The 19,871-nt window shown below is 42.2% G+C and overlaps 1 protein-coding gene across 4 annotated transcripts in view; it reads left to right on the forward strand.

The window, feature by feature from the left end:
- DPYD (dihydropyrimidine dehydrogenase) overlaps positions 1 to 19,871 on the forward strand; it is an 833,908-nt gene that overhangs the window by 121,105 nt on the left and 692,932 nt on the right. For all 4 annotated transcript variants that reach the window (XM_060232210.1, XM_060232211.1, XM_060232213.1 and 1 more), the window contains exon 3: positions 1,155 to 1,237. In XM_060232210.1, coding sequence (XP_060088193.1) covers positions 1,155 to 1,237 — 83 coding nt within the window. The remainder of the gene's footprint in view (positions 1 to 1,154; positions 1,238 to 19,871) is intronic.

Consider the following 19,871-nt stretch of genomic DNA (forward strand, 5'->3'; position numbering starts at 1 on the left):
TTGTGGATACAGGACCACTCAAAGGAGGGGATTGAGGATGCAAGAACTCATTTTGCAGTTTGTCATGCTTATCTCAAGTTTCAGCTTTCAGTTTGAATTTTGGCTTATTCAGTTTATTGAGAAGGTGTATTGTAATGGGATGACATATCGTCCATGTTCCATCCATGAAAATAGGGAGACCTGGCTCCAAAGTATTAAATTTAAACTATCAACTTTTATTTCCACAAACTACTACTCTGGGGATGATTATAAGTAAAACATAAAGTGCATATCAGTTCGGAATAAGAAAGGTCATGAACATTGACCCTATAATGGTCATGGCTATTATGATCATACTAGCAACAATCCTGCAGTACACTTGAAATCATTAATACACAGTTACACCTATTTCATGCTCTACTAAATTCCAGGAAAACCTCAGTCTGGAAAACCAAACTTCAGAAACTCCCAGAAGAGAAGACTCTTTGTGTTTAATACTTCCATGCCTTTACATTATTATTGTGAGAAAGTTGTTCTTCTTCAGCCTTCAAAGCAGGGCTGTGGATTTAGTTTTCTACTTGGAAAAAAAAAGTGGGCACAGTAATTACTATGAACTTTTCTAGGTGTGCTATAAGACTTCACAACTACTGGGACTTTTGACTGCTTAGTCCATTTAAACACCTGGTCTCCCTGTAAATTTTTTAAAAATGTATATTTTCTGTTACATGCTTGTTATCTTCATTCCATGTGGTAAATGTATATAACTTCAGTGGCACTCTGCCTTATGGCAGCTCCTTCATAGTTATACCTACTGCAAAAAGATAATGCATGTTTGTTCTTCCTGCTTGGTGGAAGGGGGAGCAGCAAAACAGTTTGGAGGAAATGGTATCTCTCATGTTATAGAATGTTGATAAAGAGGATTGCTATGGCAACCATATCATAAGCTTCATGCTTATTTTGTTGCTGAGTTCACAGTGTCATTTTTAATTACTCCTATGCAATTAAAAGCAAAAATGAGTAATTTGTGTGAATATGTAATCAATATAATCAGCTATGTTTGCACTGAGTGTGAATATGGGCAATTTATCCAACTAGAGCAGGGGCTTTACCCAACTTGGAAATGCCGCCTTTTAATGTGGGTTCTCCTGTCTTGTTTCGGGTTTTTTTTATTGCAGAACTGCGAGAAGCTGGAAAATAATTTTGATGACATCAAGCACACGACTCTTGGTGAGAGAGGAGCACTTCGAGAAGCAATGAGGTAAGTCTGGGTCACCATAGCAACAGTCACAGATGTGGTAAAGAAAGAGTCATTCTTCATTATTGGGGGAACAAATGAGTTCATTGCCACCATTCAGCTCTATTCTCTAAGGTATTAATTTGTCAGCGGAGAGGCTTCCCTTGAGGCTGTACTTGGGTTTTGAAGCTGAGTGAATGCTAAGCCTCTCTGCACAGTAAAAAACGCAAATGTTTAATTTGTTACTAAAAAATGCTTAAGGGGTCCCTTGTTTTATATTTATAATAAACTGTGTGAATGACTGAAAATTGTTCATCTGAATTGTGCAAGTATTAAGGAAAATTGTACAGTGCTTTCCCCCCCCCCCTTCTTATGCAAGGCTGTGTATGCTCCTAATTTGTATTTAATTTTCACTATATAGCAGCCTGTGTAATTTCTTTTTCTATTAGACTTTAATGGGATTAGACTACTGTATGTTAAAATGAATGACCTCATCCTTTCGAGTAAGGATACTTTTTCTCATTTTCCATTTTTATGATTCAGTACTTCATACAGCTGTATTTACATTATATACTCACAAGTCTCAAGATTTAGGGTATGGCACATGGAGTTTATGCCACAGGAAAATATACCAGTACAAATATACCAGAGTTTTAGGGGCACTGAAGCTGTTACATGAATTAAGTGCATTGCTGATGTCCCAGATCTGTGATTCCATCCAATTGTTTCTGTTTGCTTGTAGCTCATAATGTGTGATTTGGCATATCCAAGTGCAGCCATGATTTCCGTTATTTTCAGCTGCTACTATCATAGAAGTTGGTTCCAGAAATTGTTTATTTATTTGGAAAATGTATATGCTGCCTCTCTAGAGATCTGAATAAGGTAGATTACACTAAAACAATAAAACAAAACTGTTCAGACACACCCAGTGAAAATAATCTGAAGTCATTTGTTACCATTCTGTCTGCTATTGACCCAGGTCACAACGTGCTGTGACATAGATATGTATCTTTGGTCAGAGTCCATGACATGGAACAGATTTTTACCACCAGGAGCTGTGGCTCCATGGAAGAGCCTCTGCTTTGCCTGCAGAGTGTTCCAGGTTCAGTCCCCAGCAGCTCCACTTAAAATGACCAGGCAGTAGGTGATATGAAAGACTTCTGTCTGAGACCCTGGAGAACTGTTGCCAGTCTGCGTAAGACACCATAATGCATTGATGAATTGATTCAATATAAGGCAACTTTATGTGTTTATTAAACCATCTTTCCCTCAAATATGCACCTTTAAGTCAGGTCTGTTTTTACCATGTTAATTGTTATGTCCTGGCTTAAGCAATGGTATTACTATTAAGCCCAAGCAAGAACTGCATGCTCTATCTATATAGGCTTCTTGAGGAAATCTTAGATCCCAGGATAAAACTTTGGAATTCCTGGTATCCAGACAACTACTTCCTTCCCTGCGCAAGTAGGGCCAGACCCTCATTTTCTGAGTTGAAATATCTGGCAGTTGAAAGAAGAAAAAAACCTCCGGACCTCAAAAAATGATATGCCCATACTAACTTTCCAGCTTGTGAGTTCTGAGTCAATGCTTTGTCTTTTAAGAAATAACAGTTAAAAAATTGCCATATTAATTTGTCATGGTTAAAAAAAAAGATGCACAGGAAATGAATGTGATTTTTTAAATTTTTCTGTGTGTGCTCCCTTGCCCAGCTGCATGGAGTTTCAGACTTGGATGTTACCAGTATGCTGATGAAACCCAACTGTATCTGTAACTTGATGTAACCCAACTGTATCTGTAACTGTAACTGTTACTTGATGGCCACCTGTTACTTGATGCAAAATCTGGCCACAGGATTGGAGGCTGTGGTGGGGTAACTAAAGAAGAGCAGGCTGAGCTTGAACCTAATAAAGGTGTGGTGGAGGTGCTGTGGTGGGGGGGGGACCCTCAGGATTGGGGCACAGACTTCCTGCTCTTGACGGGGCACCATTGACACCAGCACAATATGTCAGGAATCTGGGCATGATCCTTGATGCCTCCTTGAATATGGAGGCCCAGATCACACATATTGCCAGACTGGCATTTTTTTTGTCTGCATCAGGCTCATCAACTGGCCCCTTTCCTGTTGTGCTGTGACCTAGCCACAGTTATTCATGCAACAGTCACCTCCAGGCTAGACTACTATAACTTGTTGTACACTGGGCTGCCCTTGAGACTGACCTGGATGCTCCAACTGGTTCAGAATGTGGCGGCGTAAGTCCTGACATTCCCATCACAGATGGCACACATACAACCTGGCTCCCAGGTGAGTGCAAAGTTAAGTTCAAGGTTTTAATGTTAACCTTTAAGGCCTTGAGCAACCAGGGACTAACATATCTGCAGGATCGCCTCCTTCAGTATGTCCCCAGGAAAGTGTTACACTCCTTGGATAACAATCTGCTGGTGATCCCTGACCCCAAATATATCCAGGAGTTCTTGACCAGGCAGGAGCCTTTTCAGTCCTCCCCCCAATCTGGTGGAATTCTCTGCCAAACACTGTCAGGGCCCTGTGGGATCTTATATAATTCTGCAGGGCCTGTAAAGCAGAGATGTTCAGTCAGGCCTTTGGTTGAAGGCAGTGATTATTTCCATTCTGGCTGGCAACCCCCCTCCCCCCCACAGATATTCTCCTTTCCATTTAAGTGTTATTTATTTATTTAGGCAATTTCTATTCCGCCCTTTCCCAAAACAGGCTCAGGGCAGAGCACAACATTCTAAAAACAGCATAAAACAACAGTTAAAACCAAATCAATAGAACAAGACATATGTTACGAATATGTTATAAATAGCAGCACAGTTGTGCACATATTATACAAACTGACCCCCCCTCTCTGCAACCATGAGGCAGTCACAGTCTGGAATTAGTGGTTAAACAGTAACTGTTGTCTTCACTACTTGATTGTTTAGATTGCTGTAGACTTTTTAAGTAGTCATTTTTAATTTTTCAAATGCTTTACTGTGTTGTATACTGTGGTAAAGCTGCAGTACTGCAGCCCAAGCTCTCTGCTCATGACCGAAGTTCGATCCCAGCGGAAGCGGGGTTCAGGTAGCCGGCTCAAGGTTGACTCAGCCTTCCATCTTTGGGTGATTGGGTGATTCATAAACCTAATAAAATAAAAAATTGGATGTGAAACTCTCAGAATATGAAACTTTGTAAAGCCATTCAACGTTGGGATCCACTTTTTCGTAGCTTTCCCTTTGACTTTCATTGTTAAAACAATTCTTGGCAAACCACATATAACTGTGATACTCAGTGGCTCAGGAGCCACATGAGGCTCTTTGACATGCCACCTGTGGCTTTTCTAGGCAGTGCTCCCAAATGTGACCCACCACATTTTCCAAGAAGGCTATTAACATGTAGGGCTTGTGGTTGGCAGGTAATTCCCACCTTGAAATTGCCATAGGAAGATAGGTAAGCTGTAAGCTGCCCTGAGTAGCAGGCCTCATGCCAGGTAAAGGGTTAATTCCTTCCAGCAGTTGTCCATCCATCTGTAGCTTCTGTCATCCTAGTACATGAGCCTACATCCAGGAGGAGAGCATGTAGGTCAGAGAGAGGAGACCACGGCAGTAATGCAGTGAAAGAACAAGCTGGCCACATTGGACTGGGTGTGATTTTACTTCCTGTTCTTCATGACCACCCAGTGCCCTTCAGGTACTTCGGCAATCTCACTTTCTTACCAGAGATGCTGTACCTCATTCCAAGGAGCAAGAAGCTCCCCACCTCCACTGCAGATATTGAAAGGCTGACTAAGGTTCAGCAATGGTGGGGAGAAAAAACCCTCACTCTAAATGCTCAGAAGTAATCTGGTGATTTAAAAGCTCATAGTTATTTATATAATATTAATAACTATATTTTATGTTATTATGGATCAGTGTGTTTGGTTGTCTGGTGCACAGGACAGATAGTAGTCATGTGTCTGTTTTGCATGATGGTAGTTGCGACTATGGATCTGTATGAGCGTTTTCGCACTAGCGTTTACTCCGGCGTAGCACCCCATTTACCTCCGGATCTTTTCCTGGTTTTCGCACCTGTTGCTCCGGCGCTGCGGTTTGCTCCAGCGCTTCAGGGGTTTCACGCCGGAGTATGTTTTTCAACATGCTTCCGGAGTTTTTGAAAACCTCCGGATCCACACCGGATCCACTCCTCGGAGTTTGCTGTGGGAAATCCATCCACGCCGGATTGACTGCTTTGTGGGCGTCACCCTCTCCCTTTCCGTCCTCCCACCCCCTCCACCCCCTTGGCCAATCATCAGCCGTTCGCGGCGCTTCCCAAAAGTGCCCGCACGGCCATTTTTTTTTAAACTTCATATTTCTTGCGTAATAGCGATATTTCGAAATTAACAAATAGAAAAAAAAAAACCCCTCCTGGAATAGCCTCAATTGCCACTTCAATTGGTTTCGTTAGAATTTTTTAATTATTATTATTGACTTTAGTTGCGTTATTTCGCTGTTGCGTTATCTCGCAACTACATTATACATTGTTGGGGGGGGGGAAATCTAGTGCCGGCGCGGGCCAAAGCGTTCATGTGTGTGTGTTTTAAAAAGGCAATGCCTCCCTCAGCTGTGCCACCAGGATTTCTGGACCTGCACAAAATCGCCATGTATAAAATGGGAAGTTGGAGTCCTGCATTCTTCTCCCTGGCTACATTCCGCTCGGTTAGAAAATAGACGCGAGCTCGCTGTTCACACGCGCCACAGAAGGGGAAGGAGAGAATGGGGCGGGGGGGGGGAGCTCTGGCAGCAGGAATCAGTCAGGTCCCCGTTGCAAGCGCCAGCCGGGGAGGGGGAAGAGCGCGGAGGAAATCCCAGCTTTGCCACCCGGGAGGAAGCGAGGCTGGGAAAGGAAGAAGCTGCCACACACACACACACACACACAAACCCCTCGATTTCTCTCTCTTCGTTATTGCGATATTTCGCAACTTCAGAATTTGGGGGGGGGGAATCTAGTGCTAGGATTCTCCACTGTGAATGCTTCTGTTAATACATAAAGGGCTGTGGAGGATACTACAGCTGCAGCCAATCCATAAGCAGAAGCAGCACACGTGATGCGGTTTGTCCACGAAAAGAAGGGGAAGGAACAGCTGTGACTGCTCGATGTTACGTTATTACGTCCTTATGCAACCAGACTTGCGCTTAAAAAAAAATGATTGACAGGGCATTGAACTCAAGTCGATGCCAGTGGGAAAACGATTTGAGCCGGGGCTTCATGGAAAGCGACTCCGCAAATGAGTCCATGTGCGAAAACGAGGAAAATGAGCCGGACATAATTGCGCCGTGGAATAAGGGGAGCAAACGCTAAGTGCGAAAACGACCTATGAGTTGTGGAGTGAATAGCATTGGCATATAAAATATCTGCTTTAGTGGTCTTAGTCATTCCTTGAAAGCATGCATACGGTAGGTGCTCCCTCTCCGCCCCCTAGAAATTTGCAATGCCATGTGCAGTTTCTCTCATGGAAATAGTATTCTACTGGTGCTCAGTATGGTGTAGTAGTTAAGAGCATTGTCTTGAATCTGGGAGAACAGGATTTGATTCCCCACTCCTTCACATGCAGCTGCTGGGTGACCTAGGGCCAGCCACAGATCTCTCAGAGCTGTTCTCTCAAAAGCAGTCCTTGAAGAGCTCTCTCAGCCTTTTCTGCCTCAACGGATGTCTGTTGTGCGGAGAGGAAGGGAAAGAGATTGTAAGCTGCTCTGAGACTCCAAGTGAAGGGTGGGGTGTAAATCCAATATTCTCCTCCTCTTCTTCACACAGAGATCTTTCCTTTCTCTTCTCATTCATTTATTTAATGGGAGAGAGTAAATCAGCAGTGCATATGTGCCCATCTGGAGGGCATGTGGGTGCACCGTGTAGGAAATTCAAGGTGACCAAACAAAGTGGACTTGGTTTTCCTATAGATGTAAATGGCAAAGTAGACAGGATGTGGTAGAGCAAACTGTAGAGCTGAACTGTTAAAATATGTTTACTTCTATCTCTAGTAGAATTGCAACAAATAATAGATCTGGCTTTATTTGCTATTTTAACTACTAGTTATTGCATGCATATGCTACACTGTTCTCCCCCACACACCTTAAAAAGATCAGTGTCACTTTGAAATAGAGAGCCACATGGCTTCTAGTTGCAGAATAACTCATACAGAGTATCTTGTCACTGTATTCCACAACAGTGGTTATCTCCAGGGTTTTGGAAAGTGATTGCGCTGCCTTAAATATATTTAAAGTATAAATCAAGAACCCCATAAAAGTCTTGTTTTGAGCTTGATTGCAAGATTGATATTTGATGAAATAGTCTCCTTTTATGCTGCCGCTGACAACGGATCTTTATGTTGAGTTGTTTGTCCAACTTTATACAGGCTTATAAGATTGTGCGGGCTTAGGTGGTCCTGCACTTTATATTGTCTGAGATTTCATCTGTAATTTCTGATTTTTTTTCCAATTGAGAATTTTAATTTACTTTGTGAGCTGCAGAGATAAATCGGAAGGCAAGTCTTCCTCCTTGGAGAATACTATAGCGAAGGGGGATTACGAGAGTGTGCAGAGATTGTGATTTCCCTTGAACATTCCTTCAATCACCTGTCTCAAATAAAACCAAAATTCTTTAATTTTAACTGACCTAAGGTTACAGTTATGAACTTCTATTGAATTCTGAAGAAATGCCCATTGAAGTGTGTTTCGGCTTGCAGACAATGCTGATTGCTGAAAGGCTTTGTTCTAAAAACCTGGCTGGCTGTAGTCTGTTAGGTCTCTGCAAAATAAAACCACCAGGGGAATTAAATCCCATAATATTATTATTGGTTTTTGAATTGACAACATGCAGGTTTATTTGTAACATAAGTTTTAATTGTGTGCTGCACCTGCTAATCATGTTCCTGTATATTTGCAACAGCGATTTATATCATTTGCAGTGTTGCTACATTGTGCTAAAAGAAATCCAGCCTGCTTGTTGTCTAATAATATTATTATAATTACTATCATTGATATTGCTGTAATTAGAAATGGAATTCAAGGCATATCTCAAGATGGGCAAAGTGCTGAAGCCTTGGAAAACTGCATTATTTGCAAATTGCACATGCAGTCATCTGCTTAGCATGTTTGAAATCTCCCCCCCCCCCCGAAAAAACAGCTATTCCACCTTAACTTTTTTTTTTATCCTACTTTATCTCCCTGCTCATATGAACTGATTTGCAAACTGATTTAGGAGCTTTAATCCCAGGCTTTTTTTTTGAGCAGGAACACACGAGAATGCAGTTCTGGCAGACTTGGCATCAGGTGGCGTGGCCTAATATGCAAATGAGTTCCTGCTGGGTTTTTTGTACAAAAAAGTCCTGTGTGAAACAATGGTGATGTCCGGGGATGTGGCCTAATATGCAAATGAATCCCTGCTGGGCTTTTTCTACAAAAAAAGGCCCTGTGCAGTCCGATTGCAGTGTCTGTATGTTGTTGGCTGCTGGGCTGGACCACTTTAGACTGTAGGTTGGGGGCTGATTGTTCACTTGTTCTTTTATATAATTATAAAAAGGCTTTTTGTACAGTTGAAAGCAGTACATTCGGAAGAGGGTTAGCTTAGAATCCTTTACTGCGACATGCTGGTTTTGTATGTGCAGAGAGCACAAGTTGAAGAAATCCAAACATTGCACTGATATAATACAGGCCGGTAACAGATTTTTCACATTGAGGTGTACATCATGTGCAGCAGGCCTTAACTTAGCAAAGGGAGCTCTTTGAACTTGTAGGAAAGATTATTATAGTGACTGACTAGGGATGGACATGAACCAGGAAAATAGAGGTTTGTTTCAGTTTGTGAGGCCACATGAACCTATATGGACCTTCCTGTTTTGTCAAATTTTTGATCTGGTACAAGGGCACTCCTGTGAGCTAGAGATGCCAAACTCACAGCAAGTCTCCAGCTTACTTTCCTCTACCTGCCATCCAAATTTGATGAGGATTGGATTTCAGGGGGCTGAGTTACAGTCTTCCAAAGCAGGTGCCCCAAAAAAGTGCTCTCAGGGGAAATCACAGCTGCAGGTGCAGGAGTGTGTCGAATGAACCCACCTTGTAAGTTAGAGGCATCGAATTCATAGAGGCGTTCAGAAATAACCATGAAGGAGGGGGGTGTTCTGGCAAGACAACCAGCAGCTAAGCTCCTCTGCCCAGTGTCAACAGAGAGATAGAACCTTGAGTCCACTCCACCTCATACAATCCCAGCCAGCCAGAGCTAGTAGTATCACAAAGCCCATTGGGGCTGAGTCCTCAGCCAAGGAACTAATGAAGCTAAGTCCCCGTGCTCAGTGTGAACTGAAGGACACCTACCTCAGAGCCCTGAGTAAGCACCAAGCATCCCCATGTCCACTGTTCACGGGTGGAAAGACTTCCAGTTCCCTTTCCTCTCTGGCATGCCTCTCATGGCATGCCTGCTGCCAACAGAAAACAACTGTATGTGAGCTTGGGGGGTATATATCATTCTGCTCCCATAGAGCATAGAGCAGAATGGGAATTCTTTTATTGGTGGCCAGCATTGCCTGTCAAGCTTTGGAGGGCCACTACTGGTGTTTCCAGGGCTGACAAAGTCCCCCCCCCCCCAATTGCTTTGACAATCATAATTGTTTGGTGTCAGTGTGTCTACTTCACAGGCTGCTGACATGCCCTACCATGAGTCACTGGAACCTCCAAAAACCATGTGAAGGGTTTGGGAAGGGTTGTTGAGGCAAAATCACATGGACCTTGGCTTGCAAACCATGACGCAGGTAATTTTAGTCATGAATTTATGGTCATGAGCAGGTTCATGCCCATTTCTGATAGTGACTCCATGGGAAGTATTGGACTTAGGCTTTCCATTTGTCTTTTCCATTTGTTTCACTCAATGAAATTGCTGAACAGTTGGGTTAGAACGAATAAAAGGAAGTACTTCTTCACCCAAAGGGTGATTAACACTTGGAATTCGCTGCCACAGGAGGTGGTGGCAGCTACATGCATAGACAGCTTCAAGAGAAGAAGATATTGGAAGAGGGGATTGGATAAACATATGGAACTGAGGTCCATCAGTGGCTATTAGTCACAAGGTATAAATGGAACTCTCTGACTGGAGCAGTGATGCTCTGTATTTTTGGTGCTGAGGGGGCAACACTGGGAGGGTTCTAGTGTCCTGGCCCCACTCATGGATCTTCTGAAGGCACCTGGTTTTTTTGGTCACTTTGTGACACAGAGTATTGAGCTGAATGGGCCATTGGCCTGATCCAACATGGCTTCTCTTATGTTCTTATGGTCTTATGTCTTCCAAGTTATGTTCAGAATATGCTACAACTCTTGGTTGTTTATTCTGGAGTGTTTTCCACTTGGTCCTGCAGGCTGTGTGCTAAGGAAAGGTCACACCTACCCCTCTCCCCAGGAATAAGCCTTGTTGCCTGCACAGTTTGTTGGTATTCCTGTGCAAGGTCTTTGTTCCCCACGAGAATTAGCAAGGAAATAGCACAGGATGGAATACAAGAATGTGATTTAGGGCTTACTCCAAGATGTCTTGAAAACTAGCCTAAACCTTTTATAGTACACTGTTGCTTCTAAGCTGTGGTCCAGATAAGTGTCACCATTTAAAAACCTTTTCATACCTCTATTTACATGCATATTGAAAAGTGCTTCCTTCATGTAGTGGCTACAATCCAGAGGACCAGAAAAAATGTTTGTGTAACTGAATTTGATTTTTAAAGAAATGCTCTGTCTCAAAGACAGATATATGAATTTGTTCCAGTTTCACCTTGTGACAATCTTGGGCAGTCAAGTAGGGTAACAGTCAGGGCCTCCCGTGAACTTTGTGGCTGATTGGGGAATTTAACCAGGGTTCTTTGCAGTTAGACTTGTCTGACACTACAACTATGACACTGCCCTGGCCTTTCAAAACAGCAACCTCACATACTCAGTGTAGAACCAACTCGGAAGCTCCAAAGGAACTTGAAAAGCAGTTTTCAGGGCAGGAGATTGATGTGGGGATCCTGTTCAAAGGAAAAACCTTGAACTGGGCAGCTGTGGAGGAGCTCATCCTCACCATGCACATTTGACTTGCTTTGTTCTATTTTAGACTGCACGCCTGCAGATTGTGGTAAGTGCTGTCACTCCCTGTAGGACTTTCTTTTTCTATATTCAATAAATCATAGGCATTTACCTTTATTTTTCTGTTATTTAAAAATTTAAACTGTGCCTGCTGTTCCAAGCTGCTTGATGCAGCTCACTTCTGACCAATACAGTTCCATTAAAATTTTGTTTACTTGGCTTTTGTAAATTGGGGAAAGTGAAAACAGATTATTTACTTGAAATGTTCAGTATTAAATGAAGTTTAAATGAAACTAACATTTTAATTTTGTTAGGATTAGCTAAGAGCAATGTTTAGAAAAGTCAGGTGCTGAAAGTTAATCTCTTAATTACTCTTTTTTAGCCTCCTTAGTTAAAAGTGACTTCTTTTTTTCTAGTAAAATGACTTGTAATTGACAGATCCTACTGAGTAAGATTAACTGCAAGCTACATTCCTGGTAATACTGAAAATTAAAGATTTGCTATACATTAATATATATATATATATTCATTTGCTTCATTGTGTATGTCTAGTTTTCCCATCCTAATTCATTTATTACTGTATTCTCTCCTATTACAAAACCACAGAAATCAGGTTCATGTCATGAGTTGCATTTAAATGGTTGCATTTAAATATGGAGCCTTAAATGGTTGCACCAAAATGCACAGAATCAGACAAGGCGTCATGGGCTGACAGTCTGATCCTGTGTGTTTTGGGGTGGTTATTTAGTGTTGTGTAATGGACTACTGTTGATACATAGAAGCTTATACAAACTTTCCTTTAACCATAAGAAAAGATTTTAACTTACTTGCTGCTCTACACACGTCATTCTTTTAGAAGGGAGAAAAAGAGTTTTCTCCATAAAATTTCAGAGCATGAACTTGACTCCATGTCATATCAGTTTAACCATTACATTAGTCCTTTCCCCTTGAATGGAACCTAAGAGGTAAAAAGGATGTACCTCAGCACTAGGCAACTTTTGAGGAAATAGACCTTAGGATGCTGTACCAACAAGACATGTTATTGAAAAGGAGCACTGTTGGGCAAGAAAAGGCTGTTATTCTTCTGACCATGTCTGGTGAGATACAGAAGCCTGATGATGTGAGTGATTTCTCTTGCAGTGTTGCATTCATTGAATTTGCCTGTAATCAGGTATTTGATGCCTACTCTGACACCATGGACAGACGTTAAAAGGAGTCCTATGTTCTTGCTCATTTAAAAAACCACAACCCCCTCTTCTTTCCAAGGTGGAGAGCAATAGTTGAAGAAATGTAAGCATTATTTACAAAGAACTCAATCATTCGAAAAGGTAACTCTTCTAATGAATGTTCTAGACCAGGGGTCCCCAACACCCTGGTCGGGGACCAATACTGGACTACGGCCTGTTTGAAACAGGCCGCACAGTCTCCCCCCCCCCACGCAGCCTCACCACCCATTGGGCAACATTGCTCGCTGCTGCAGTGGCAGTTTTCCCGCCCATCAGCTGATTGGCAGGGGGGGGTCGGCCTGGGAGGCGCTTCATGGCCCCTTCCCCAGCTTTAAAATGGTGAAAATGGGGGGGGGGGGAGGTGAGGCTGTGCAGGAGATGAAGAAGGGAGGAGGAAACACCATGGCGGGGGGTGAGGCCGAATTGGGTGCCCCCACCCTGCTGGCCCTGGGGCTGGTCCCCGGGGCCAAAAAGTTTGGGGACCACTGCTCTAGACTGTGGTCATACGCACTAAATAACCCACTGTCAACCCACTTTTAATGCACTTTCCGTCTGAATCTTGCAGTTCACACAGTAAAATCCAGTTGCAAAGTGCATTGAAAGTGGAATGAAAGTGGATTATTTAGTGTGTGTGACCACAGCCCTACATTCCCAATTTACTTATTTTCCATTACCATTCTGTATTCCAAACATTACCACTGCCATCACTTATCCATGTTTCTTCCTGCTGTCCTGCCTTTGCTTATCATCCCAGTTCAAACATTTCAAAAACAAAAACACAGAGATGGGAAACATTTGTGCAAAAAAACCCCCAAACCCACTGTGCACGTCTGATTTCATTAATTCATTAATTTGTATGTAACTCAAACAATTGTGGCATGGTATTTAAAGTATTTTTATTCCATTGGTGCAGTATTCCTGTGCCTGGCAGCAAGAGCTGTATGGTGTCCTGGGCATAGAGAGGCCCTCTATTTTCAATTCATGGTGGCATTCCTGAATGCTGACAGCAAAAGCTGTCAGTCTGATGGATTTTTAGCACCTTTGCATTCAGTCATTTGAGTAATTTTTTGGGAGCTAAAGCTATTTAACCAAAATATCTTGGGAGAGAACTCAACTGAGTTTTTAAATCTGGAAGCAACACAAGACATGTATTGGCATGTTATTGTACTTCAGAATTCACATAAATGAGCAAGTTTACTTTTTCCCCCCAGCATAAATTATTATTTTATTAAAATGAAGATATCAAATCCTTGAAATAAGATATATTATGTAAGGTATAATTATCTCATTTAAGCAACTGAGGTTATTAGCCAACATATGAAGCCTTTAAGATAACTTCCATTTGCACTTAAATTCTAACTGCAGTTTTGACACATTATCTAGGGAGAATGCCATGTTTCCTGCTGTGCTAAACTTACCGAAACAAATAGAAAAAAAACTAGCATTGCTGTTACACTATCCCTGCTTTACTATTTTGTAATTGGACAGCACAACAGGAGTGACACTTCTTTGTAACCCTGAGTTATTGTGATGATCTCACGTTTTCATGCTCTTAGCATAGCGCTGGCTTGAATCCCCTTGTATCAAGGATAACATGAGTATGATGAAAAGGAAAGCAGTCAGTATGGTAAAATCTGGTAAGAAAATCTAGTTTCCTCTGTTATGGTGTTATGTACAAACACAGCCTAATAAGTAGGACCTTCCTTCTACTACTTGTCCCCCAAAAGTTTGTTTCTTGGGCTTGGGGAAAGCCCTTGTGAACATGATTTGAAGCTAAGGAACAGCCTAGGTGGAGGAATGGGCAAAAATTGTACCACCTCTACTGATGAAAGGGCTTGTCATTGGCAACACATTATATGGTACAAATCACTGTTTTAATTGTCTGTAAGACTCCTTGAACACTTGTTTGTGGGTGCAATTTATGTGTCATCAAGTCACTTCCAATTTATGATGAACCTATGAATTAGTGACCCCCAAAACTCTATCATTAACAGCTTTGGTCAAGTCTTGCAGACTAAAGGCCGTGGCTTCCTTTGTTGGGTCAATCCATCTAATTTGGGTACTAAATAAATACAATTGTTCCAGGTGTCCATGAGTGGAAAACTAGGCTAGTTAGGAAGGCAGATGGGACAGGATTTTAGGATGGCAAGCAAGATGGATAACCCAAATACAAAAAGTGGTGGACTGGCCCATTAATTTACCAGTTGTGTTTCCTAGATGTCCATTCATGGACAGAGTAAGTTGAGCCAAGTGGCCCCTATAAATATGGCAGTGCCCCATAGTCTGCTTGGCTTGGACCCAGGCACAGTGGTGATAGCAGTGGGTATAGGCTATGGAATTTCACCTTGATCATGTTCAGTAATCAAACTTAACATGTTTGAAAGTGTCAATCAGATGTGAGTTAATCACCTGATGTGCTTACTTCATACTGAACAGCTACAGACACTCCCAAGCTGGTTTGCATTATGTTTTCTCAAAACTGATCAGAAATCAACTCCAGGTGTGGACTTCTGATCCAACCCTCCCCCCCTCATTACTTTGCTATGTTTCAGCTTCTGCAAAACGCAGTGGCAGGGATGCATGGTAGAAGTATACTCCTAGCTGATCTGTTTGGCAGGCATTTACATCATGAGAACATGTGCGCATTAAAAAAAAAAACCAATTGCACTGTAGGAATAGAAAGACCATGATGCAGCCTGTCAAATAACAACAAGGTAGGGCCACAGTGGTGGCTGGAGCAGTTTGTGCACCTTTGCGAGAGTCTAGGAGTATCAGAAGGGTACACATGGCATGTTATGCCAGTTTCAAATGGACCAGGAAGGAGCAGATGGGGAGGTTCTTGGCTAGCCACTCTAGGCAGTGCCGAAAGGGAACCACCAAGAGGTAGAGGGAGGGAAAAGGTGCCCATTTTATTTCTTTTCCTCTCTTGAATAAGAGTGTTGGGCTGGGAACATGGTGGAGAGAAGGGACCCTCCCGGTCACATCACTTATGGTGAGTCTACATACATTGTAATCATCACTGTTACCAGGGTCCAAGCTGAGCGGACCGGTGACATTACCAGCTGGGGCCACTTTTCTGAGACTTGCTCCAGGGCTTTTTAACATCCCAGTCCATTCTTGACTGCAGGCAGTTTGTGTTGCAGCTGCAATATGAAGCCTAAGAGAAATAGTGATTGGCTCAAAGTCATATTATGAATTTCACGGCTGTTTCAGAATTTGAACCCAGGTCCTGCTTGGTGCTAGCCTGGTGTTTCAAGCATTACTACAAGCTGGCTTACTTTTATGGAATGTTTTGATGTTTCTAGGATGTCTTAATTAAGAATAGGAAAGGCAACATAATTGGCTTTGCTAATATTTCTGAAAAGTGAGTGTAATTCTGACTGGACAAGAAGAAGAAGAAGAAGATATTGGATTTATATCCCGCCCTCCACTCCGAAGAGTCTCAGAGCAGCTCACAATCTCCTTTACCTTCCTCTCCCACAACAGACACCCTGTGAGGTGAGTGGGGCTGGAGAGGGCTCTCACAGCAGCTGCCCTTTCAAGGACAACCTCTGCCAGGGCTTATGGCTGACCCAAGGCCATTCCAGCAGGTGCAAGTGGAGGAGTGGGGAATCAAACCCGGTTCTCCCAGATAAGAGTCCGCACACTTAACCACTACACCAACAAGCATTTACTGAGGAAGCTTAAGAAGAGAACAGATTCTGCATACAGCCTGGCAAACACACAAATGATATTTGTCCAGGGTCTGAGCTGGAAACAGTGCCCCAGTTTATGTATTTAAGGATCTATGTGGAGTGGCCCTATTATCACGACACGTGTGGGAAAAGGAAGTAATGGAAAGCCAGGCCATCCATGAGTACACCTGATCCCTCATTTGTGCAGCTTCTCATTGTCCTCTTTTTGAGGAAGAGGAGTTTTGTGATTGGGACTTCCAGAAACTTAGGCACTGGTATGAATTTCCTAATTAAATGTTGCTGCCTGCCATGGTTTAAGTTGATGTGTGGGGATTATTAAATTGACATTTGGGAACGCTGAAATGTGTGAAGGCAATATTGTGTGGCTGGATTACTAATCTGCCATTTTGTCTTCATACCTTTTTTTGTTGTTCTGATGAGTTAAGGAAAGGTGAATGGAATATTCCTGGGGCAAAATGTGCCAGTGAGAGTACTTCAGGAAGAATAGTAATAGTAATCAAATTTGTCCAAAAGCACCTGTACCCCTGAAACAAGGATTTGTGTAGCTTTAAGGGACCTAGCTTCATCTAGCAAAAATAAACCAGGTAATTTATAACCAGGTAAAGGAGTGCTTGTGAAAGCTGAGAAGATGAAGGAATGGAACTGTAGATAACATATGACGTCTGGATAGATTAGTGAGCCCCGTTTTCTTGTGAGCAAGAGTGTGTATGGCATAGAGGTGCTGTTAACAAAGAATGTTCTCTTGGAGAAGACAAGTGTTAGCCTGAAGAAGACCTCACACCTCCTTTTAAAGCTTTCTGCACAGGCTTTTTTATTTGGTGTATGTGTGGGGGGGACATCATTTGAACATTGTCTGAGGTCTTAGGGCAATGCCTTCTTGTAACAATCACAAAAGGCAGATCAGTCAGAGATAAAGATCAGAATCACAGAATGACAAAACTTGTTCATCCCCGGATAAAGTGGATCAGAGTGCCTGTTCAACACCTTGGATTGCTTTGATGACTGGCGCTGCTGCTGACATTGAGATGTTGCTTTTGCTCACCAGCAAAATCCCCAGCAAAGCCGCTGAATCTGTATGTATAACAAATGCAGCAGTTGCCTTGCCTGCTTCTTGACAGGCGATGGCAAAGGAGAAGAATACAGTATAATCCTAGCATCTAATGCTGCCCAAATGTAGCTTTAGCAGTCCGGTTCTACAGATCAGTGGAAAGCAGGGTCTATATTAAAAAAGGAATAAAATATCCTCTCTAACATGATATGAATGACAGCGCTTGTATACACTGACTGATATGCAGCAATACAACAGAAAGAAAATCAAAATGTTACAGTGTGGGATTTTTGTTTTTATGGGATAGGGATGAGGAAGGGTCTGCTGTGTCAAAAATACCTCTAAATCTGCCTGACCTGGATAGCCCAGGCAAGCCTGATCTCATCAGATCTCAGAAGCTAAGCAGGCAAGTATTTGGATAGGAGACCTCCTTGGAATACCAGAGCTGGAGGCAGGGGTGGACTTTATTCAGCCACTTCTCTGAATAGTCTCCATGCCCCCAGTAGGGGGTCAGTCACCAGAGGTCAACATGAATCCCAGGTGCACACGCACACACTTTCTCACTCTCTCTCTCACACACACACAAATACAACTCCCCCCCCCAAAAAAAAAATTGTAAATGAATAGCCCAGAGAAGAACACATTGTTTTGTTTTATTAGTAGACAACAAAATAGATTATTTTGAAATAACACCTTGAGTCTCAAGAGAAAGATGATAAAATGAAATAAAATAAATAATCAGGCTTCAAACTAGTTATTACCTGAATAGGAAGTTGCCAATTGTAGTCATTCTTTAAGTATTACAAAGGATAAGTAGGTAGTGAATATAATTGCCAGGAGAACTCAACTTCTTGTTCTCAATTGATTAGACACAAAGTGCAATCCTGATCAAATTGGTTTAGTGGTCATTGTTGAAATTCATGTTGAGTAGCTTTGTACTGGCAAAGAAGCTGTTTATTCTATAGGGCCAGGTTGCTGTAACTTCAGTTCACTCAGTTCTGATTGCCAGCCTTTGAACTGCTGGCCTCAGTCACCATTTTTTAAAATTGGCATGATTACATCATTGCACTGTGTCAACCACTGTGAAACATTCCTTGTGTCATGATGTAATAGAGCTAATCAGCTCAAACTTGAAAAAAGAGTAATATTTCTTCCAGCTTCACTGAAGGGAAATAGATTCAGATTCAGAACAAAAGCACATAGAGATACCTAAATAGTAAGTCCAAATTCAAATGCGTTTTAAAACTTTTTTTTTTAATTGGAGGTGGTAGCTGCTATGGGAGAAGCACTATGATTGTGCAGAAAAACAGAGTGATCATGCAACATGAACATATCCCGACAGTGTGCCAAATGACAGGCACCGTGTTCACAATGGACAAGTTTTGATGTGAACTGTACCAGTGGGTGCTTGAACGTGCCTATAAGTAAGCCAATCTTAATGCTTTTTTCAGTGGAACGTCACAATTGACTAGCAGCTGAACTCGTTATGCAAGAAAGTGATCTGCTTTTAAATATGTCTGATGCAGATTTAAAAAGAGTATTTTACTTATATCATCTTGGGGGAGTGTTCTAGTCATCCTTTGAAAGTGCTGGAGTTTTTGTTTTAAAAAGGTCCTATTGAATAAGGCAAACATTAGCTTTTGGTGTCTGCAGTCTGGTATACTAGATGGTAGAAAAAGCTATACCACATAGAACTGATGGCTTGTTTCCAAGTAACCCAAATAACAGTCCTTTAGGTAGGCAAGTAATGTTATGAGATGGGGGAGCTAAAGTGAGAGACAGAAAGGGCATCTTGCTAATTGTGGCATGATTAAACAAGCAAGTTCTGACATCATAGAACATGTGGGACAATTTCAGCCTCCTTGAGGTAATGTTCATGCTTTTTTCTTTGAGAGAAGATTGTGGGATGTGCCGATATCCAGAACTCAAACTTTTTCAATAATCAGAATGTCTTAGTGAGTACTAAATGTCAGGTTTTAGGTGGTGCCATTTGGTAGTCCTATTTGTGAGTGACTTAGTCCCAGTTTCCAAAATATCTGGGTAGTATGATTGCCACACTAATGCCTTCACCCCTTGTCTGGCTCATGTATTATCAAGATAATGTGTGAAGGCTAGAGTGATTTCAGCATAGCTCTGTTTATTAGCAAAAACACCACTGAAAAACACACATGGCAAGCCGCAACTATATACACATAACCCGCCACCAAAACACTCCCAAATACAAATCAACCAATAAAAAACATCAGGTGCTTTGGAACCCCACTCACCAGAGGTAATCCATAGAGGTTACCTGATTGGCTGGCTCCGCAAGAGCAGCCAACCTGAGTGCAGCTGCAAGGGGCCTCTGAAACAAAGGGTCTTTACTTGAAGTTCTCAATTCACTACAGGCGTCATATGAGTCTGTATGACCAGTGCCACCCCTGCATATGGACCACATCACTGAAGTAATGCTACTGATCACTTAAATGAGATCTAGTAGGAGGAAAAGGCTAATTTTTGAGCATCTCCCTTGAGCTGCTTAACCAGTAGAGTGATCTTCAGAAAACAAGCATTTTTGTTGTTGTAGTGTTGTTTATTTTTAACCATGCAGATCCTTTAGGCAGTTTCCCTTTAAA

This window comes from Heteronotia binoei, chromosome 2 (assembly GCF_032191835.1).
Source record: "Heteronotia binoei isolate CCM8104 ecotype False Entrance Well chromosome 2, APGP_CSIRO_Hbin_v1, whole genome shotgun sequence".
NCBI classification, from domain to species: Eukaryota; Metazoa; Chordata; class Lepidosauria; order Squamata; family Gekkonidae; genus Heteronotia; species Heteronotia binoei.